General features: G+C 44.7%; 3 protein-coding genes across 10 annotated transcripts; 1 reads left to right on the forward strand and 2 right to left on the reverse strand.

Annotated features, from left to right (window-relative positions):
- LOC117897743 (globin CTT-VI) lies at positions 1-6,149 on the reverse strand. 3 transcript variants are annotated; one of them, XM_034806784.1, is made up of 4 exons: positions 6,083-6,149; positions 779-1,042; positions 549-710; positions 1-475 (listed from the first exon to the last, which is right to left on the reverse strand). In XM_034806784.1, exons 2-4 carry the CDS (start codon positions 935-937, stop codon positions 332-334), a joined length of 465 nt encoding a protein of 154 aa, XP_034662675.1. In that variant the 5' UTR covers positions 938-1,042; positions 6,083-6,149; the 3' UTR covers positions 1-331. The 3 variants fall into 3 exon arrangements, with proteins under 3 accessions (XP_034662675.1, XP_034662676.1, XP_034662674.1); XM_034806785.1 differs by lacking the exon at positions 6,083-6,149 and adding an exon at positions 4,671-4,925; XM_034806783.1 differs by lacking the exon at positions 6,083-6,149 and adding an exon at positions 4,639-4,925.
- Positions 6,150-7,995: 1,846 nt separating this feature from the next.
- Positions 7,996-9,504, forward strand: LOC117898100 (poly(U)-specific endoribonuclease homolog). Its single transcript, XM_034807280.1, has 5 exons — positions 7,996-8,318; positions 8,385-8,544; positions 8,605-8,810; positions 8,863-9,095; positions 9,152-9,504. The coding sequence occupies exons 1-5, from the start codon at positions 8,186-8,188 to the stop codon at positions 9,395-9,397; spliced, it is 978 nt and encodes a 325-aa protein (XP_034663171.1). The 5' UTR covers positions 7,996-8,185; the 3' UTR covers positions 9,398-9,504.
- A 771-nt stretch (positions 9,505-10,275) lies between these two features.
- LOC117897962 (golgin subfamily A member 6-like protein 22) lies at positions 10,276-17,732 on the reverse strand. Of its 6 annotated transcripts, XM_034807070.1 has the most exons (8): positions 17,413-17,726; positions 16,561-16,771; positions 15,084-16,502; positions 14,942-15,026; positions 14,480-14,597; positions 12,107-12,231; positions 11,001-11,864; positions 10,276-10,894 (listed from the first exon to the last, which is right to left on the reverse strand). In XM_034807070.1, the coding sequence occupies exons 1-8, from the start codon at positions 17,688-17,690 to the stop codon at positions 10,431-10,433; spliced, it is 3,564 nt and encodes a 1,187-aa protein (XP_034662961.1). In that variant the 5' UTR covers positions 17,691-17,726; the 3' UTR covers positions 10,276-10,430. The 6 variants fall into 6 exon arrangements, 5 of the variants coding, with proteins under 5 accessions (XP_034662961.1, XP_034662957.1, XP_034662958.1 ...); XM_034807066.1 differs by lacking the exon at positions 12,107-12,231 and adding an exon at positions 12,358-12,517 and having other exon boundaries at positions 10,276-11,864; positions 17,413-17,457; XM_034807069.1 differs by lacking the exons at positions 10,276-10,894; positions 11,001-11,864; positions 12,107-12,231 and adding an exon at positions 13,771-13,968 and having other exon boundaries at positions 17,413-17,732.
- Between the last annotated feature and the right edge of the window lie 3,752 nt (positions 17,733-21,484).

Raw genomic sequence — 21,484 nt, forward strand, 5'->3', positions numbered from 1 at the left:
TCCTTGTTGTTCATACGTTTATTTAATTATATTATCTCTTGTGATCAAGCGCTTAAGGCTGACTGAATGGGTTAAAGCTTTACAGAGCAATGTAAGTGAGTGTTTTGAGTGTATTCGTGTGTGTTTTCGTGTGTGTGATTCTACGCAGACATTTATAAGTATTCAAAGTGTATTTAGTTTCGGACATACATTTGCAATCATGAATACAAAATGAGAGTATCTAACAATTATCATTTACTTAGAACTACATAAGCTGTGCATGTGTGCGTGTGTTAGTGTGTGTGTGAGGCAGGTGCCGCGTGCCACCATCTGGTGCAACCACTGTCGTCGTCTACTGGATGGCATTGCCATCATCGTCGATCGCCTTGAAGATAATGCCATAGATATGATCGACCAGCTTGGCCCACGTGGCCGCTTGGCCCTCGTCCAGACTGCAGGCGGCGGTAAGCACTTCCAGAATTACGCCTTTCAGTTGCTGTAAATATATGGAAATTATATTAAATATCGGAAACACTGAAAACTAAAAAATATATATGTATATATTTTACATTGTACGACTCCTTGGAAATGGTACGGGGTATATGACTGACGGCTATCTTGGTCCAGATCTCTTCCAGCTTCTCCACATCCCCCTCCTGTCCCAGTACCCGGATGGAATCGTCAAAGACGCGAATAATTCGGCCAGCATGGGCGCGAAAACGTGAGTTTCCCTGGAAAATAAACAACAAATATTATCATTCATTATCCTTCTACATTCATAGGAGTGCCAGTAACTTACACTTAAATCCTCCAATGGCACATCGCGGAAGGGAAATTTCTCCAAATTGGACGGAAAACGGTTGAAGAACTCCTGCAGTATAGCTGCACCCGAATCTGTGGGTGTTGCCACGGGTATCTCCCAGGTCTTTTTGATCACTTGCACCTCATCGCTGTTCATGTTTCTGCACTGCTTTGCTCAGTGTCCGTATACTCTTTCTAACTATCTCTCGCTCTTCCTCTCTTTCTTTCAGGTGATTGCCTCGCTCTTTCGTTGGCTCTTAAGCTGAAAAGAGAGAGAAAAAATATAATCAAATCAATTATCATTCTCGCTCTCAGCCAGCATCTCTCTTTCTATCGCAGATGAAATCAAAACAACAAACAGTGACTTATATAAATATGCGCACAGCACGTGCTAAAAGTCAATGCCTTCGCCATCTCACCACAACAACAACAGCCTGGGCATCAGCATCATTATTTCGCAGCACAAATTAACGTCTGTCAGTCTGAAGCAAAAGCCCAGGCCCCAAGCCCCCCAACAACGCCTCTGCCCAAAACCCCCTTTCAGCATCAACAACAACAAGACACGAGGATTAGAGATGACAACGTGAGTCGTTGATGGGTAGAGATGACTGAGCATGATTAAGAGCGATACCTTCTGGGATAGAAGAGCATCCGATTCGGATTCGAAAGTATTAAACAATCTAGGCGAATTCCTACAAAAGTTTAGCGTACGTTATAAAGGAATAAGCTCTTAAAATATGTATTTCTTTGCTATAAGAGACAGCATTTAAATATCGTTTTACGTAATGCTCAGCCCATCTCTAAATACTTTGTCGTAAAGCCATGGTCTGCTCTCGAGTTCATTAGCTGACCCTCTACCACTTCCCTGCGCTGCCCTGCCGATGCCGCTGTCATGCCGTGCCGTGCCCCAGTCTGCCCTCAGCTGACCTCCCCTGCCTGCCACTGCTACAGCTACAGTGGCAGTGGCTGTGTGGCACCCATCACCGTGGATACTTTGTGGCTGGCACTCGTTTACAAAAATTATCATACCCCCTTCGCTGTGCCCCACTCGAGTGAGATGTGAGAGGTGAGAGGTGAGAGTGGGATGCGCCTGACAGTGGGAGTGAAATTTCTCGATGCGGAAAACGGAAATGTAAACCGCAAGAGAGCAAAGAAATGCGAGCAAATATGCGACAGGGCGGGTAGGCAGGCGGACGGTCATTCGGCACCGGTCACTCCCATTAGATGTGATTATCGAGTGAAATTATTTAAAAAAGTAAATATGTATTTTTCGAAAAGCCGTACCGCATTTTGGAAAATGCAAATGAAGCAGAAGGCAAAACAAATCTAGATTCCCACTCATTTCCATGCAAATCGCAAATCAATCTAGGAGAAAGTTATAAATATTTATGAGCAGAGGAGCCCACAGGAAAATTCACATTTAACAAACGGAATTTTGATGAATAATAAATAGAGATGAGTATTCCTGTTGTGGTTGTTGCTGTTGTGCTGTGGTTCTTCGGTTGGCTTTACCGCTTTTCTTTAATGACAAAAACACTTAGAATAGTATCCTGAAGGCATGTCAGGCGGCTCGAGGAAAGTTGTTTTAAAAAGTAAACTCAAAAGTTTATTAAAAATTTATAAACTGAACGAGGGACTGAGGAATGGATAGATAAACTACAAGAGGGTGGAAGGGAAAAGCTACAGAAATATAGAGAAAGAAAGGGGCCAACTGAGAGGGATAGAGGAAAAGAACAGTATAATAAACAGGCAGAAAAGAACAGGAAAATGGACTCAAGTGCAGCCGCAGCAGGTGGCCGACATCGTATTGTTGCTTGGAAAAGCCAACAAGAAGGGAGGGTGGGTAGAAATTGTGTGTGGAGGGGTAGAACTAATGGTGGCAAGATGTCAGTGCAGGTGGGGAAAGGTTGGAGGTGGAGGCAAAAAAGATAGTACTATAAAAAATTGTGCCATCTCTCAGAGTAACCTTGTCTACAAGACCCCCTCTGTGGCACAAAAACACTCTTGTAGGGAGAGAGAGAGAGAGATGTCTGTGTATGTGTGAGGGGCACATATGTCTTTCAATGTGTGTGTGTTTTGTAATATCCTTCATGCCCAAATGGCCTGTGGTTTTTGCGGTTGTTCTAGCTCTGAGGGGCAAGCAAGCGGGCCAGGAGGCCTGTAAGTGTAAGTGTATAAGTGTTGGCCGCTCTTTCTTTCTCCCACTCTCTCTCTCTATATAGAGAGTGTGTGTGTTTGAGTCGGCTGCAGTCAAGAGTGAAAAAAGGCAGCAACAAATCAAGCGTTCACTTCTGTTTTCTGTGTGTGTGTGTGTGTGCAGAGGTATGTGTGTGTAAGGACATTGAGCGCTTAATTAAATTAAGGCAAACTTGATGGACAGCTACTAGACAGACAGCCTGAGAGGGGGGGGCAGGCAGGCGGGCAATTGAGGCAGGTGCAGAGAGATGTTCTGTCAGCTGTAGGAGGGGGTGTGGCAACTGAAGGGGTGATGGGGGTATGCCTGAAGAGGGGTGTACAGGTAGGTACAGGTGTTGCTAAAGTGCCGCTCTAGCCTTGTGTATGCGAATGTATCTGTGTGTGTGTCTCTCTCTCTGTGTCGGTATGTCTGTCTGCCTGTGTGATGCTGCCACTCAAGTGTCGCTATGATTTTGGTTGCAATTCTCTGCCTCCGTCTACCTCTCTCCCCCTTTATCTATCTGTGTATTTATTTTATTTTACTTTCGAAAAACAACATTCTGTCGTTTGCCAAGCCCCTGCATGAGGTGGACCTGAGAGCCATTGAAATGTGAGATCCTCTGGCATGAAATATTTTCAACACAATATTTCTAGAAAAAAACTCGGAAACAAGTTGAATTAAATTTAGTTGGAAATTTAAAACTTTGTTTTGGAAAGGGCACGATGGGGAGTAGGATAAATCGAGTTGGTTGAACCCTGAAGGTGTGCTCCGGCAATTGTCGATTCTTTAAATACTGGCGAAAGTTTGGTGTTATATTTTCTGATTTAAGTGGTACAGATTTATGAATTTAAAAAAATCATTCTTTGTTATGAAACTTTCACGTATTTTCCACACTTTTTCCGCAATCAGCCAGCGGAACCCACGGAAACTTCCAGAGTTATCCAAACAGATCTATGCATATAATGGTAATTTACCGTGCAACTTAATTCATCATTCACATAGCGAACATTCCTTTAGAAAAATACTCGCCCGGATTTAAACAGGCTTTTAAATTCCGCTTAAAGCAAACATCATCCACAGCCACTCACACACACACAGTTGGACAGCCATATGCTCACTCATCACAGACATTAAGGATAATGACTACCTCAACAACAGCAGCAAGAACAACAACGACAACGACGACAGTAATACCAACAATACAAATCTGCTCCTTTTGTTAGAGACGACACTTGTTCGCAAGGACAGCACATAAATCCATAAATTTAAAGACAACTTTTTGTGCAGATTATAAAGCACTGTGGATCGTTGATACACAATTTAACTTTCTTTTTGTTTTGCTTAGTTTATTTTGTTATATTTTCATTGGATTTTTAACGATCATTGTGAAAATGATGTGAAACAAGAGTCTATTGCGAATTTTTGTTAAGTAGTAAAGTTAAAAGCTTTGACGCTAATTTGCACACAAATAGACAAATAATTAATGGCTCTATTGACACTAATCTCCATGCCGATCTTTATGCAATCCTAAATGTAAGAAAAGTGAGAACTCTCTAAGACGGAGTTTAATCTACCGACCAAAATGATAATACCTCCAAACAAAGTTCAACTGTTTAAAAAAGAATAGGCTGCCCCATCAGCTGTTTGCCTGTTGAGCGCTTTGGATTCTAAAGATTATTTACAGTTGCTTTTTGTTGGTCTTCCTTTTATTCACCCAATTCTTTCATAATTCCGCACTCGCAATCCACTATCGTTTACTGTGTTGGCTCTTTCTCTTTTATTTGATTTTGTGCAGTTGCTGCTTTTGTTTTCTTTGTTTATTATTTTTTTATTTGCAAAACTTGATTGGTTTTTTGTTGTTGTTGTGCCGTTTTCCGTGATTATTCCCGTGTCCGTTCCCGTTTATTCTGGCTCCGACCGAATAGCGGAAAGCGGATTGCGGATAGCGGATACCAGAGACAATGGACCGCACGATTTGCTTTCAAAATGAATACTGAGCGCTGGTTCCGCGTGTACTGTGCTCTCTGCCGGCACCAGTGCACGTTTTAGTGCGCGCCAAAACTGTACTGAGCGAAAGCTGGCCCCAAGAGAGCCCCCCGAAGACAGAGAGAGCGAGCAGGTACAGTGGCGTACTTGCAGGGGGATCAAAGGTGTGCCAAACAATTCGTATGCTGTTCAAGCACAGCACGAACCTACTACTTAGGATTGCTCTTATATGTCAGGGTATTCAATGGCACGTGCCTAAACCAACCAAAATTGGAGGATGCACACCCCACACACCATACAAAACGGAGTCAAGGGCCACCTGTGGACGGCAGAGCAGGCAAACGTTGGTTTCGTTGGTGGGCTCTCAAAAGCTTTGACTAAGAAAAAAAGAGCGAAAGCTTTTCTTATTGTTGCTTGGTTTGCAGGGCTAGCTTTGCAACGGTTTTTCAAAAAATATTTTTAAAGAATAATGCAAATTGGGAAACAAGAAAATAACCACAGCAAATGTATGCTAAACTCTAGTTTTAGGAGGTTAAACATAATCATTACCAGATATCTTTAATTTCATATTTATTACTTCCTTTATAATGAAATCACGTGTTGCGTTTGTATGTACCAATTTGATGGTTCCACCTTTTACGTATATTAATCAACAATTAAAAATTGGAATAAAAATGTTTAGCTTAAAACGCAAAGAACCAAATGCTAACCTGTTCCAAATAGAACCTGCTCTAACCAAATAATACCTGTTTTTTCCCGAACTACATAATATTTTCATAAACACATGTTACTGCATCACTGTGTTCCTAATCAAGAAAACCCAAAATGCTATTTTAGACACTTCCAATGCATTATCAGCAACGCAAAAGCAGAGGCCACAACGGCTTATTGATAGTACGCGAACTTAGCAAACAAACCAAACAAAACTGATAAAAGTAAAACACAAGCAAAATCTTTGAAAAATCGCACAAAATTCCTAGCAATATCGTATGTCACACCACGCCGAGATTGTTTGCACAATGCAAATGAAAGTCTGGACAATTGAAAATTGTAAACATTTCAATTGGAAAATATTTACATTAATCATGGATACTCGTACAATGGACACTTCAATTAAATTCAAAGTCCATTTACACTCACACAAGTTCTATGGTACCCCAGAGACAACTGCACACGACGCCGTTAAAATTCAAACTGAACAAAATTTCGGACCCAGCGAGCCTTTATAAAAGATTTTTCGAATGGACAACAGCAGCAACAACCAGCTGAAAGCCAGAAACATATGTATGTGCGTTGTAGTTCCCGAAGCCGTAATCTTCGTTTACTATCAAGCAGCCGAAACATTTCGATGGGAAGGTGGAGTGATAGCGATAGGTGGGGGGTCTGTGACTGGTGATTGGAAAGTTCATCGTATTGTTTGTCTATTTCGCCAGATAAGGTCAATATTGCTGGAAAGTATTAGTTGATTCTAAACAAACATATTCACTATGCTAATCAATCCAAAACTGTAGTGCCCGTAATGTCAATCGAGATTGCACCTAGACAATATTTAAAGGGAATCATTACTTCTTTGTGGTTGTTGAATGAACTCTTATCTTTCTCACTCGCCCTTAATTTGTAATCAGCACCAAATATTTCCTAACCAGATGAACCTCATTGTATATTCTAGGATTTCGAATATTCATTACGCAAGATCACATTGACTTAGTTGTGAAATAAAATATTCTCTAAAATAATTTCGCACTGTAAAAGTATTCCGAAATCTTAGGGCTAAAGATAAGCTACTATTAGTTGCACATTATCTTTGCATGAAAAACACTGTTTGCATTTCATTTAAATTTCTAATCAACAAAACACACAGTTCTACCAAGTTGAGGGGCTGTTTTGGTCAACATTTTATGTAAAGATCATACCTAGAAAAACTGGACCTACATACATATTTATTATTGTTCCACATTTTCCACTGTGTTTTAGTTGTAAAAGGAAACATACCCAGAACAATTACTTACATTCCAAAAATAACACCACTTAGAAATGCGTGTCTCCCATTAGATATTCGTGCTAAATTTTCATCGAGGAGCTGGCGTTTTCTGATAATGAATATTTTGCATGTTGAATTGACTCTTTATTTTTCTGAAAATATCGTTTGAAAATAAAAGAATTTGTATGAATAATTAGCTCCACCTTAATTTTAATTGCATAATTATACCGCGCTTTGAATCAAATTTAAGTTTTGAATTTTTCTTATCACGTCAGAGCTTCCTGTTTGGACCTGTCTCAGAGACAGACAATTGTTTAGATCCCAATTCGGGTGTAATTATAATGCAGTCGAGACGGCAATACAAATGACTTGACACTCATATACGAAAACTTTGTCTAAACAAACAAATTGCTAATTTCATGAGCAAATTGTTTGTTTAATTCCCCGCAGTACACTCTGCGCGATTCCAGTCACGTTGTTGTGGATGTGGAATTATTTATGCGCTTAGGCGGAATTGTTTAACCGAGAACATTAGTATATTCTGGCCATATGCCATTCCTCGAGCTTATTATTTGTTGTAACGCCAAACAAACGAATATTTGCACCCATGCAGAGAAGTAGCGGCAACTGGAGAACAGCAAAATGCATGAAAGGCGAAACCAAACAGGTGAGAATGTGCTAAAAGAGATTACAACTGTGGGATACCCTGTAAACAGATTTATGTTAAGTTCAGTACACGGGAAAGTAGCAAAAAGAGAGCATGGAATGGAGTAATTCCACCTATAAAGAAGAATCATCATTAGTATATCTTTGCTTAGTTCTGGCAACATGTGGATTGCAATGGTTTACAGTTGTTCTGCACCAAACAAATATACCCTTGGTTCTCCGAAGAGTACTAAACACAGAAACAACAGATGATCCCCCAGAGAGTGCTTAAAAGAGCACAACAGACTGAGAGAGTGAGAGAGTTATCCAATTCACATGTGAGTGTGTGTAATAGGGAGAGGGGTAACATATTCAGCCATAGAACAGGGCAGATCTCGCTGGAGCAAAGCCCCAGTGAAGCTCTCAGTGGCGTTTTGACAGTTGCCACAGTCAGTAGTGGGTCGCAAATGACCAGATAAAACACGATCACATACGAAACGATACAGTGCAAAAGAGAGAGAGAGAGAGAGAGAGAGAGAGAGAAGGAATACAAAGAAAGAGCAGACACAAACAAAGACGGAGAAAACAAAGTTTTAATTAATTATAATTAGATAATAATGGATGCTGAGCAACAGAACACAAATACAAACAACAACAGCAACATCGACAGCGATAAATGCCAGAAACTAAAGAGATTTGTGATCGTGGGGCTGCTCATCACCATTGGGATCTTGAGCTGGCATTTCTATGGTGAGTCCCTCTCTTGAATGAATGTCTCTCTTTTGTCTGAAGAGAAAATTCGTATGCCTCTCTTAGAGTACTTCCAAAGCAAACCGCTGCCCAAGGCACCCGATGATGTCTTGGAGCTGTCAAAGTCTCTCTATGCGGAGGAGACTGCCGTCAGTCCATTTCTATATAAAGTGAATCTCCAGGGCAAGACCACATCTGGGGCCCATGATGATAAAGCGCCAAAGAAGTAAGTAGATTAATCTGCCTATGATCTCTTCTGACCTGTGTGTGTTTTCCTTGCCTCTAGTCTCTTTGAACTGCATCAGGATTTGCTGGTCAGAGATGCAAATTCTACTACAGCCTTACTCCTGCGCCTCTTTGACAACTACGAGTTGGATGTGGCAGTGGCCGAGCATACCACCTCCGAACATGAACAGGAACAGCATGACTTTCTGCGGACTGTAATGAACACGCGGATGATGAAGCTAACAATGAAATTTCTGGTGCACAAAGGTGAGCAGGCAGAGAGCACGTACATGAATACTCTTACATGAATAGCCTCTAGATATTGTCAGCAGCGACTATGATGCTCAGCTGCGAATGCTTCAGGATCTATGGTTCACACCATACTCCCGAGGACGCGGCATCGTGGGCAGCTCTAGTTTCGAGCACGTCTTCATGGCTGAAATACGGGATCAGAAGGTGCTGGGCCTTCACAATTGGCTTTACTTTGCCGACCAAGAGCAGCGTGGAAATATCGACTACAAGGGCTGGCTTAGCCACTTGGAAATGGGAAAGGTTCGTCATACCAGCTCCACTCCACTAATGATATTGACTCCTCTTCTGACTTGCAGCCGAATCAAATCTCCCTGAGTCTGCGGAACACCTTCTATGGCATAAGGAAACCAGTAACCGGCTTCTTTGTTGGAACCTCACCCGAGCTGGAGATGAGTCTGTACACGGCCTGCTTCCTGGGCACCCCGGAAGAGGAACCATGCCACATTCAGCTGGGCCATGCCCGCGTTTCGATTGTCTCCCACTCGTGGAGCTGGAAAGGCAAGCGCCTGATAGCCACCGCCTATCCCGACAATCTGCCCTAGAACCGGCCCACACCCAGTGCCGTCCTTAAGTCAATAAAATTAGTTAAATTCGTGTCTCAGCACCACTACCTCATAACACACAAAGCTACAAAACATCTAAGATCCAATGTCAAAGTCAAGTTCATTTTATTTGCGCACTTTATGAGTGCTCTGTGGGGGGGGGGGCTTCACGAAGTTCTCATGACTGTCATTGCCAATCGCCAAACCAGTCAGTCAGGCACTGTGGGAGGCCCATTCGTCAGGAGGTGCCCTTGAAAGGGGCAATATAATGATGGCCAGCACGCCAAAGGAAGCTTTACTGAGGAGCTTTACAATCCATCTTTCCGGGTGCACACTAAAGGTCAAATAATAGTATAAATAATGCATAAACCTTTAATGCTTGCTGTATATGAAAAGAAAATAACTAAATCCAAGAAAATGTTGCAAAGTAAAACTAATCAAACTCAACCACTTTTAGGATTTTTCATCCTTAAACTTCCTTCATGATATAAATACCATATTAATCTCTGCTTCTGTATCATTGTATACTTCTCATATAGCAATGTACACATACATATGTAGCTCAAACAAAATTCCCCAGAAATCCTTAAGTGTATTTATTGCTTCGATCTTTCAATAAAAGAAGAGCCTTTCTGACTTTTCTTTAGCTTTTGATTGTTTTGACAGCATTGCGTGGGCCTTAAATCATTAAGTTGTTTATTAGTTGTAACATTTATGTTTATTCCTTGACGTGGCACTGGGAAAATTGAGGAAGCAGCCCAGCCCAAACCAAGAAAGCTTTAATAAATGAATTACTGATGATAGTCTTGAAGTTGATTGAACTTGTTTACATCCACCAAAGAAAAGCAGAGCATACGACTATTAAATTCTTTGGAATATTCAATTTTTATTGCTTTAAAAAGGTTTTCTTGTAATTACAAAAAATACGGAATATTTATGTATTTGTTAGGCTGGAAAACATATGAGTAGAAGTACGAGTTCGTTTGATGATTGAAGAAAGTATCGCTGGAAGAAACTATGGTGCTGCTGTCCCCTATGTTTGGGCATCTAGATCGCGCTCTATGATGACCGTTGCGTTGGCAATGTCCTCCTCCTGTTGCTGCACTATGGCCGGTGCGCTGGCCCGACGGGCCGTAATGATGGTGGTCTGGGCTGGCGACACGCTATCCTCGGAGCCATCGGGCAGCACTACAAAGGTCTCACTTAGATCGGCCAGCTCCGAGCAGGTCTCGTCGTTGGAGGAGCGCATTAGGCTGGGACTGCTGATCGAGCACTCCAGCAGCAGGGGATCCTCCAGGTCGGGACTCCAGCTACTTCTTGCCGGCGGCTGCCGGGGCAGACTGTTGTGGCAGAGTGGATTTGCTGCCGGCGACTGTGGATCCAGTTCCTGGCCCCACAGCTCCACCGCCCGGGCGCGGTTGTGGTCGGCTCGCGGTGGATACCGCTCCGACTCCTGCTGCTGCAGGGCCACCTCCTGTTGCTGGTGGGGACGTGATCCCCGTGACGGGCGTCGCGGCCATCGGCGGTGGCGATCGGTTGTAGTCCGTTGCGACTCGCTGAGGAGGTGCCGCAGCTGTTGCCTGATACTGAGGCTGGACTTGGGGTTGCTGCGGCTGGGACTGTGGCTGTGGCTGGTTGGTTGTGGCAGCTGCTGGCGTGGGGTCATACTGGTATCCAGACTGTCCGTAGTCGGCGGCACTGTAGTCGTACCCGGCCGTGGCATCCCCGTAGTCGTACTGTTGGCCATCGTAGGGCTGCTGGGCATAGGCATTCGGATCGTAGGCACTCGCATCGTACTGCTGCTGATCGTAGGCACTGTAGTCGGTGTTGTATGCGGCCAGATTGGCGCTGCCGGCATTCGAGATGTTGCTGCTGTCGACGAGAGGCTGTTGTTGCTGTTGTAACTGCGGCTGTGGCTGTTGCTGTTGCTGTGGGAGCGACTGTTGCTGTTGCTGCTGCTCTGCTTTCTGCTGCTCTGCCTGTTCCCGTTCTCGCTCACGTTCCCTCTCCCGTTCGCGTTTCTCTCGCTGCTCTCGCAATTGTTGCAACTCTCGATCTCGCTCCTCGCGTTCTCGTTGCCTGTCCTGCTCCTGTTGCTGTTGCTGTTGCTGCTTCTCGCCCAAGCCAAGGTTGTCTTTGAGATTCTCGTCATCGTTATCCTGGAGTCCATAGTCGGAGAGGAGACCCGTGCTGCCGCCACCATTGCTGATGCTGCTCTTTCGCGCTCCTGCTGCTGCTGCTGCAACTGCCCCAGAAGCAAGAGCTGTTGCTGTGACTGGTGCAGCTGTTGCTGCTGCTGCTGCTGCAAGTGATCCTGTGGCAACTGCATCCCCTCCGCCAATACCAAGGCCTCCTCCTCCTCCTCCGCCGCTGTAGTCATCGTCGGCGCTGTTGTTGTGTAGTTGTGGGGTGCTTTGTATGGGTTCGATTGTTGTGCCATATGCCGCTGCCTGGTAGTCGTAAGCGGCTGTGTGAGTACAAGAATTTCGATTAGTGTGACCAGCCAATTCAAAGTTATCGAGTATCGAAAGTGTGGCAGTGTCAGAGTGTGAAAAATGAATTGTCTAGACTGCTTTCGTTTCCACTTCCTGCGCGGCAGTTGTTCCTTCGGTCTCTGACGAATAGAAAATATCTTTTTGGATGTGTCTGTATATGTTTTGGTGCTCTACTTCGAGTAAATTGGGGCTCCATTCTGAGGCAGGGATTTACCTTTTCCAGGAACTAAGCTAGTATAATCATGTGGTGTGGTATCTAATTTACTCATATGCTCCTCATTGCTTAACATGCGATTGGATAGATATTCTAGATTCGATTGTAAAGCAGATATTTCCTCTCTTCAGAAAGTGATAGTTAGGTCAAAGAAGAGATGTATATAGACAGAGATAGAAAGGAAGAAAGAAAGAAAGAGAGAAAGAGAAACACACACAAACATTAGTCACATACATCAAAGCAACTTTTACCTGCAATTTCTCTAATTTGTGCTCATCTTTTGACTCCTCAGAGCTGTGCTCCGGGCTTCCATTGTGCACTTGTGGCAATTGTGATTTATATTTGGCCCATATCTGTCTGAGACGTGCCATCAGCTGCTCGTTTGTGGCACGTAGCTGTTGCTTCTCCTCGCTTTAGGTTTAGCCACGAAAAATAATACAATTAATCAATCAACGAAAATTATATAAAATAAATAAAAGTTTCTTAATGAACTAAAATGAAACTAGAATTCTCTAAATGTATACCTTAAACTTATAACTATTTTATGTATTCAAAGCGCTATCAAAGTTTGGTGGCCTGCTCTTGCTCCTCGTCGTCCTCCTCCTGCTCTTCCTCCTCAATCACATTCCCATCCTCTTCCTCCTCCAGCTGCTTCAGCTGCTTGTCGATCTGCGCCAACTCTGGTGAGGTTGTCTCCTTGACAAAAGTCTCGTTGAGTGCCTGCGCCACCTCGTCCAACTCCTTGACGAATGTCTCATTCAGCGAGGGATTGACTTTGGGTCGCGCCTGCTTGGGCACCAGCCGCACATTAACATCTACTGTGACGGGGGGTCGCGGCTTCTTGTGGCAGCCATCGCGTTGCAGCAACTGCTCGAAATAATGCTTGGGCTTGATGCTGGCACTCAAGGCATTGCTGCCCTGACCTCTGCAGGCTGACGCAGATGATGTTGTTGCAGCGTTTGTGGCCAGGGTATCAGTGTCCACCGTCAAATGCTGCGTTTGACACGGGGCCTGACATGGACTGGCACTGCTACTGCTGATGGTCTGATTCAAAACAAGATGCTGTTGCAACCAAGGCAACGGATCCGTTTTGCATGGATGACAGCAACCCGAAGTTGAATGTTGCTGCTGCCGCTGCTGTTGCACAGGTTCGGTGGTGCGATGTTGCTGGTGCTCGTGATGCGTGGTGTGATGGTGATGGTGGTGCGTCGTGTCTAGGGTGTACTCGTGGCCGTGACAATGCATGCTCTTGCTGTGTGTAGTTTGTGTACGCGCTTTCGCTGATGTTGCTGATGGACCAGCCGATGTTGCACATGGAGCTGTAGATGTTGCTGCTGGCCTACTGCTGCTGCTGTTGCTGCTGCTGCTGCGCCTGCGCATTGCTGGCATCGTATAAATGTGCTCATGTTCGTGCCTATGACGCATAAAACTGGGGCAAAAACATTTTGGCTTTGAGCCCAATGTCGATGTTGCTGTTGGCGCTGATGTTGCTGTTGGTGTTGGCACTGTTTCTGCCTTGCCTCTTTCCGCTTTTAAGTGGCTTCCAGCTCTGGACTTTTTATAGCTGGATAACTTTGGCAGCGGTGGCATTTTGGCCAGTTCCTGGGCCAGGCGTTCGTTGCTTTTGATTATGTTCTGCAGGATCTCATCGCCTTCGACAGCAGCAGCAACATCAGCATCAGCAACATCTTCTGGCATGGGGCTCGTAACATCTGGGATATCCAAATCAGGCATCTGCAAAATGAACTCGTTTGCGTTTTCTCTGACTGTTGTAGGCGCTGTGGTTACTGTTGCTGCTGTTGTTGTTGTGGTCATGGGCACGTTTGTGGTTGTTGCTGGCATCATACGATCGCAAATTGGTTCTAATTACCGTGAAAATTGCGCAGGCAGCCCAAAAGAAAAGGTTTGAAGAAGTACAAGTACAGGCGTGTTAATCCAGTCTCTACTAAGTAGGTAGGTCGACAAATTTTGTTTTGTTTTTGCTTTTTGTGTGGAACGAATCTCAACGGAAAACGGAAATGGTGAGAGCGAAACTTTGGATTGGCCTTGAATTTCAGATTGCGCTGTGCGGTGGTTTCCATATCTTAAGAGCTATATTTCTATCAAATATCCATTAAACATACATTCAAGTGTCATTATAATAAAAACGTGATGAATCAACTACATGAAACTGCAATAATTATAGTTATAAATGCTTCGGCTTTCATTTGAAAAACATTTCTTGAAAATCCTTTTGGTAGAAGTCGAGTTACTTAAGGTTATGTAAGGTTAATGATGGATGGAAGCAAAAACTAAGTTGCATGTGTTCTAGGACCAAAATGATTGCAGTTTCTTATGGCATACGAGTAGGATACATAATGGGATCATAATTACTTGTGCTTGTACGATGTATCCTCTAATTTGCCCGTTAAGGTTTTACACTCGCCCGTCAGTTTATCCATGAGTTGCTTCTGAGATGTTATCATTTCCTCAAGCTCATTAACCGTATCCGCTACAAACAGATATTATACGCTTTAGTGGATAATCTACAGACATATACTAGTATAGGATGTTATGTTATAAAATGGCAACGCAGAACTACAGAACAGAAACTCATGGATAAACTATTGAACTTTCTGTATGACTATAATTTTGAGATCGAATCACTTTGGGTATTGTTTTTAGTTTTATCTTTAGAATGAAACCAACGCACGCTTATGGGCAATATGAGCATCAATAGCTTAACCAGAGTTTATAGAGAGAGTGATATAAAGTGTGATTAAAACAAACAAGTATTACGAAAGGTGAGAACGGAGGCAAAGACTGAAGATAGGTTAAACTTTTCACCACACATACCATGCTTATCCTGCATTTCCGAGATCCGCTTGTCCAAATCTTTCTTGGTGGGTCGTATTTCGTTCTTCAGCTCACCATAGGCCAGCTAAGGGTTCGATTTATATTATACAAAATATATCTATTGTGACCTCGAAGCACTCACCTCCTTCTCCAGATTGGATATCTCATCGTTGAGCCGCAAAACCTCCCGCTTCGAGTGCAGCAGATCTGCATCCCCGCGATCCAAGCGTTGACGCAGAGAATTGATCTCCGCTTGCAGGCGAGCTGCCTCCGTTTTGCTCTCCCGGGCAGCCCGATCCAGCTGGAGGCGCAGCGAGGTGATCTCCTGCTCGAGGGACTGCTTCTCCGCATTTGAGGTAGCCATGTCCGCCAGGAAGTTGGTGCGATTGGCCCTCAGTTCGTTCTTCAGCTCCTCGATCTGTGAGTTGCGATTGGTGACGTCCCGCTTGAGATCGGTCTCGTACCGCTTCTGTCGCTCCAACTCCAGCTGCAGCTTGGTCACCTGCTCCCACTGGCAGCTCAGATCGCCGCCCAGCTGATCGACCTGGGTGTTGTAGCGCCTCTCTGCGCTGGCTCGCTCCTCTGCCAGGCGACGTGCCATTTCGTGTTGCAGCTCCCGGACACGCTCGTGCTGACGATCCAGCTCGTCGCGAAGGTGACGCACCTCCAGCTCGGCTTGGGAGCGCTCCATTTGCACCAGGTCGCTGATGTAGCGCTTGGAGGTGGAGCTGCCCTGGCCCTGTGCCTTGGAGTCGTCCAGCATTCGCTGCAAGTGGCGCACTGTCTCCTCCAAGGTGAGTTTGTCCTGCTGCAGGCAGTCCAGCTGCTTGCGATGAGTCTCACAGTTGCCACCGCCCAGAGTGGCCACCGTCGTGATGGGATCCGTGTGGGCCAGCCTACGCTTGAGATCCTCGTTCTCAGTCCTCACGCGCTTCAGATCGATGTTGGCCTGCATCAGCTCCGCCTCCAGTTCGCTAATGCGAGCCTCGTAAACGATGTTGGGAGCACTGGCATACCGTGGACTCTGCACCTTGAGGTTACTCTTCCTCGGAGTTGTCGGAGTCTTACGGCCGCTGCCATAAATCAAGTGTTCATCGCTGTCGGATGACGGACTGGTCGTGACAGCACCTTGGGGCATGCCGGAACCAGACTTCCCCGAACCCATATTTGCCAGCTCTGAGCGTGCATTCTCCGTGATCTGCTCATTCTCGTTGATGACGTCCTTCACCTTGCCCAAGAGATTTGTCAGCTCGTTGCGACAGTACTTGGACTCCTTCTCCAGCTGCTCGATGTAGTCCTCCTGCTTCTCAATGAAGCTGAAAATCTCCACCGGTGCCTGGACACTGTCCGTGGCCAGTGGCGGAGGAGGTAGTGGGGCAGCTGGCACATTGCTGCCCGTATAGAGGGCCGCCATGGAGGACAAGTTCTCCTTGGAGACGGACATGCCATAGCCCATTGGCTGCATCCCATACGTTTTCTTGGGACGGTACGAGCTCATCCGCGACTTCTGGCTGGGCGACAAGTACTTGGAAATGTCCGAAAAGACTGGACGCTCAATCACCTAATTAAATAATAGTAAAGTCACAAATATTCCCTTCTTTTGTGGGACTCCCTCTCACCGATAAATTATCCGAAAAATTGTCACCGGAATCCTCATTGAAGTTACGCATATAGGCGGCAGCACTCACTCCGACCTTGGGCGGGGTGTAGGAGTTGTCGGCCAGCATTACCTTGAGACGTCCCACAGCCTCATTGTAGGCGTAGTTGGTGTAATCCATGGTCTTGGTCTTCTTGGTAATGCCGCCCTTCGAGGACTTCATAGAGAAGTTTCTAAAGTTGTCAACGAAAAGCGAAAACGGTCTGCTTAAACGCCACTCATCCAAGATCACATTTTAATTAAAGTTCTTTCTTTCCTTTTTTTTGGGAGAAACATGACTAGAAAACGAAGTTGCTCGGCAACTGAAACTTAAATTGAAACTGAAACCGAAAACAGAAACAGAAAACTGAGGCTGTCTGTAGTCCACAATGGGGTGACAATTGGAGTTGTAGTGTCAGTCGTTGCCAGGACAACAGGTTGGCCAACATACAAATGTTGCAGGTTTTTAACCCTGCTCCTTTTCTGGCCGTGTGTTCATGCGTCATGGTTGAGCAAACACACATATGTGTGTGGGGGTGGTTAAATCCTTGCTACCCTGAATGATGATAAGAAGAACTTCTGGCAGAGAAACCTGTACACATTTATCCTTGACTCAAATGAGTTAATAATCAATTACAAAATATCTTCATTTAATGTGCAGCTCATTTAGAGCTAACACAAAATAAACGTTAGAAATTAAATGTGTCTCTCGCATTCTACTTTTAGTAGAAGGTCTTTTCGCAGCTTTAAAATTTCAGAATCACTGTCTTCATATTAAAAACTTATTCCGCTAAGAGAATCTTCAATTTCATTAATTAATATCCCTGTAAGTTACCTAGATCTCCTCCTAATCCTGCCAGCAGCACTGCTACCGCTGGCAACGCTCTCCCTGTCCGAGTAACCAGAGATGCGGTGCTGCTGCTGCTGCTGCTGCTGCTGCTGCGTGAGATGACGCAGTTCGTCAGTTGTCAGGTGGCTGTGGTGGTGATGGTGATGGCCTGTTCCGTGGCTGTTACCGATGCCACTCGCTTGCGGTTGGTTCTGCGAGTGAGTCCGAGTACTTTTCAAATTGTACAAAGGAGCGCCGTACTTGAAGAAGTTTTCTGTTTTCATTTTACCAACATCGGTGTTGGAGGAGGCAGGAACACAAGAACGGTTGGGGGAGAGCAGGGGCTAAAAACTTTATTGCAAGTTGCAACTGATGGCATGCAGCTTGATGGGATAGAGAGATGGTTGGTGGGTAGGGGAAACACTTGTGGTATGCACTTCCTTCCGCCTTGCGGTTTGCACTTTAATTGTTTCTTTGAGTGAGCGACAGGCCAGGACGACAGGACGACAACGCGTTGAAGTTGCACTGAAACGGCAGCAAACACAAGTCAGGGTTTTTATAGACTCGGTGCCAAGGTGTGGAGAGGGGGCCCCAGATATAGTTTAGTGTGCCTCCATAATGTGTTTGGTGCCATGTCGTGCCCTGTCAGGAGTCAGGAGTTTCGCCACTGCCCGGAGAGACAGAGAGAAAGAGAAAGAGAGAGGATTCCGAAACATTCCCATTAGCATTTTCCTTTGCGGCAATGCAATTGTCGTCATGGGAGACCGTCGCCCCTTCCGAGGGGGACAGGGTTTGGGTGTTGAAAGTTGAGGAATCTTTTAGTCATTGGTTGGCGCCTCTGGTTGCGTTTTGGTTTTGGTTTCGGATTTGGTCTCTGTCTCTGTTTGATCGATACCAAAAGGGGAACTCGTCAATGTATTGAAAGCACGCTCATTTGTGCCAATATATGGTCATATATTATGTACTTTCAGACCCTCTCTTCTCTCCCTTATCCCACCTTTTGCATTGGGTTGTTCAACTCTCTTTCTGTTTTCTAAAGGAATTGAGGCCAAAAACGTTTGGTTTTCATTGCCTATTTTAAGGGTTTCTATCTTGGGCTTGTTTGCTGTTACTATATTGGGACACTAAAAGGTTTGGGTTGCCTTATTTACTGCTGGAGATCACCCTTCTCCCCTGTGGAACTTAATTAATAACTCATGAGGATAACAAGGTCAAAAAGTCTCAATGATATTGCAATTAAATGAGGGGCAAGTGAAGTTAGAAGAGGTTTTGGTGGGAGGAATATAATGTACTCAGATTGTTCCTTCTTTAAATTCCTCAACTGTATCCCCTCCACTTTATGCACCTTCCAGATTTTCCCCTTTCACTTTGTAGACTATTAAATTTCAGAGTTTTGTTGCCACAGGCCCGGACTCTGGCCACATGTGGAATCCAGCTAGACCTGCCAACAATTGATTGTCGATGTACCATAACTTATGGCCAAATCACAGGCATTTAATAGCTCAAATAACTCAAGATCAGGAGCTATGCTCCTCGCCTGCTCACAGCACAAAACGGATCCCAGCCGAACCCCAAGTGCAGCCACACAATCAATCAATGCAATCTCTGTTATCATGAATAATTTCCCATCGGGCAAATACACAGCAGCCGCTGCAGCGGCAGAGAAAAATAAAAACCCTTTTGGCCAAAATAAAAGAAACATGTAAGAATGACTTTGTTACAATATTTAGACTTTAGGATACCTCATGCTCATATTTAATATTTGCAGCAATATAATGGAGAACATTTTAAATGGAATTCCCAGTCAAGACAGCCAATTAAATTCTGTACTTAATTATAAAAACTCTAGATCAAAAATGTCTGACCCACCAAAATTTGTTGATAATATTTTTTTAAATTATCCCGTCATCCGCCTGTTGCATACTTCTTCTGCAAAACAACATACCCCAATCCCCTTAGTCGACTGCCGGGTAGACCAGAAACCCTTTTGGCCAAAAAGAATACAATTTTCCTCTACACTTGGGAGCCCTTTTTTCCACCATATATTATCAACTTCTTGCGATTTAATTACCCGGACTAGGGAAAACAACAGCAGACACAACACAGTAGGAACAACATCCCAGAAAAATTAACCCTCTGAGATAAAGGCATAATTCCGTGTGTTCAGAAATCTGCAAGACAATTCATAAGCACAGCCTGCCTGCTCGTACGAGTGGTGTGATGTAGTGTGTGGTGTTTGTGGTGTGTGTGTGTTATCGATCGTGGTCAAGAGCAGCGCACAAGAGACCCGAACCATGTCCAGTCCCCAATCCCAAGCTGGAAGCCCTCGGGGCGCTCTCAGCAATTTTCATTGCTGCCGTTGCTCCAACTCCAACTCCAGCTCTTCTCGGTCTCTGGCTGTGGCTGTGGCTGCGGCTCTGATCGTTGTCGCGATCTGTTGGCCTGGCCTGGACCCGGCCTGGGTCTTCGACTTGCTCTGATTCTGCGGCCAACAACAATGTCGCCAGGGCCGTTGGAGTCGCTGGTGCTGCTGCTGTTGCTGCTGTTGCTGTTGCAGTCGCTGGTGCTGCTTCAGCTGGCGTTGCCGCAGCTATTTACAACACTGCATTCCTGTGCCGCAGTCATTCAAGAAGCCAAGAGGCTGAAGCTGAAGCTGAAGCCGAGGCGGTGGCTATGGCTGTGGCTGTGGCTGAGCCGAAGTCGAAGCTGAACTTGTTTCATGCCACATTTTGGCTTAGTGCTCTGTGCTCTAGCTCTCTCTATCTCTCTTTGCGGCACCACTCTCTCTCCCTCACGCTCTCATAAATGCTGTAATACGCTCGAAACATGTTTATGAAAAGAAAGAAATTCCATTGCAAACAAAAGAGGGGGAAACAGAAGGAAGACAGGGCAAAGAAACGGGAGAGGCAGAGGCGTGAGCAGCGCATGCGCGCATGTAATCCAGCTCACATGAACACTCGCACACACGTATACAGTAGAGCGTGCTCTTAGTGGAAATATTTGTGTGAGCAGAGAAACCCGAGAGGGTTGCGCTCTTCTGAAGTGCATTTCTAGGTGTATAAGGTGAAGCGTTGTCAGAGAGAGCTCTCTCGTAGTTGGTTTCAGCAACAGGTTTTCTCTCACCTTTTAATCATACACCTTGACTCTCTCTCTCACTCTCTCTTCTCACGCTCTCTTTCTGTATGCCAGTTTAGCCCAAAGGCATACGGTGGGTCTTTAGGTATGCCATGGTGGAAATTGTTATTGCGATCACCAAGAAAAACCACAAAAGCAACATAAAAGTAGCACAGATATAGAATAAGAGAGTGAATGTAACGTGCAAGGTAAAATTCGGTTTAGGAATGTGGTGACTAATGATTTTCAAATAAATAGGTTGGGAATTGGCCTCCACATAAATGACACAATATTTATTAAATTTATGCCATGTCTTAATACAGCAATTAGTAATTTTGAAGTTGCCTTAAAATTCCCACTTCATTTTTTGTACGATTTTTGGCAAATTAATAACATTTTTGAATAATCCTTAACGATTTATCTAGTTACCAAACAATTAAGCAATCTTAATTTTATTGAACTGAAAAACATTATATATTTTATAGTAAAACTGTGCACAATTTATCTTTCAATACTTTTGTTTTTCATACCCAAAATCCACCAAGTTTGTTGCTTGAGTCTTCGGTTTTGCGTCTGGCAATGCTGGCACAGCAGAATTGATCCTCTCTCTGCCACCACTTAAGGTGAGTTTCCAAGAGAGTCGTCCCTGGCCTCTCTTCAAGTACGCTCTGACTGCGATGTGCGGATATCTTTGACGCTCTTGCCACTCACCATTTACCTGTCGTCGTGCGCTGTTCCAATCCGACCGTGTCCGCAGCGGATGAAACTGAATCTTGAGGCGCCGCATTTCGTTGCGTGCCGCCTGCCTACCTACGTGCCTGTGTCAGTGTTTGTGTTAGTGTGAGTGAAGTGAGCGCAAAAAAGAAGAAGAGGGAGAAAGATAACAGCAAAAGCAAAGCCAAAAGAGCCACACAGTGAAAGATCGAAAGAAAATAAAGCAGAGAGAAAAGTGTTGTTGTGGAAT

The sequence above is a fragment of the Drosophila subobscura genome, chromosome O (genome assembly GCF_008121235.1).
Source record: "Drosophila subobscura isolate 14011-0131.10 chromosome O, UCBerk_Dsub_1.0, whole genome shotgun sequence".
Lineage (NCBI taxonomy): Eukaryota > Metazoa > Arthropoda > Insecta > Diptera > Drosophilidae > Drosophila > Drosophila subobscura.

What these genes read in the sequence shown, in the direction of transcription:
- LOC117898100 (XM_034807280.1), top strand. Translation starts at nt 8,186, where the DNA reads ATGGATGCTGAGCAACAGAACACAAATACAAACAACAACAGCAACATC. An exon ending in CTTGAGCTGGCATTTCTATG is followed by an intron (nt 8,319 to 8,384) that starts GTGAGTCCCTCT and finishes TGCCTCTCTTAG; the next exon opens with AGTACTTCCAAAGCAAACCG. An exon ending in GAAATTTCTGGTGCACAAAG is followed by an intron (nt 8,811 to 8,862) that starts GTGAGCAGGCAG and finishes AATAGCCTCTAG; the next exon opens with ATATTGTCAGCAGCGACTAT.
- LOC117897743 (XM_034806784.1), bottom strand. Translation starts at nt 937, where the DNA reads ATGAACAGCGATGAGGTGCAAGTGATCAAAAAGACCTGGGAGATACCC. An exon ending in TGCCATTGGAGGATTTAAGT is followed by an intron (nt 711 to 778) that starts GTAAGTTACTGG and finishes TTTATTTTCCAG; the next exon opens with GGAAACTCACGTTTTCGCGC. An exon ending in TTTCCAAGGAGTCGTACAAT is followed by an intron (nt 476 to 548) that starts GTAAAATATATA and finishes ATATATTTACAG; the next exon opens with CAACTGAAAGGCGTAATTCT.
- LOC117897962 (XM_034807070.1), bottom strand. Translation starts at nt 17,690, where the DNA reads ATGAAAACAGAAAACTTCTTCAAGTACGGCGCTCCTTTGTACAATTTG. An exon ending in AGGATTAGGAGGAGATCTAG is followed by an intron (nt 16,772 to 17,412) that starts GTAACTTACAGG and finishes TGACAACTTTAG; the next exon opens with AAACTTCTCTATGAAGTCCT. An exon ending in GGAAATGCAGGATAAGCATG is followed by an intron (nt 14,598 to 14,941) that starts GTATGTGTGGTG and finishes ATCTGTTTGTAG; the next exon opens with CGGATACGGTTAATGAGCTT.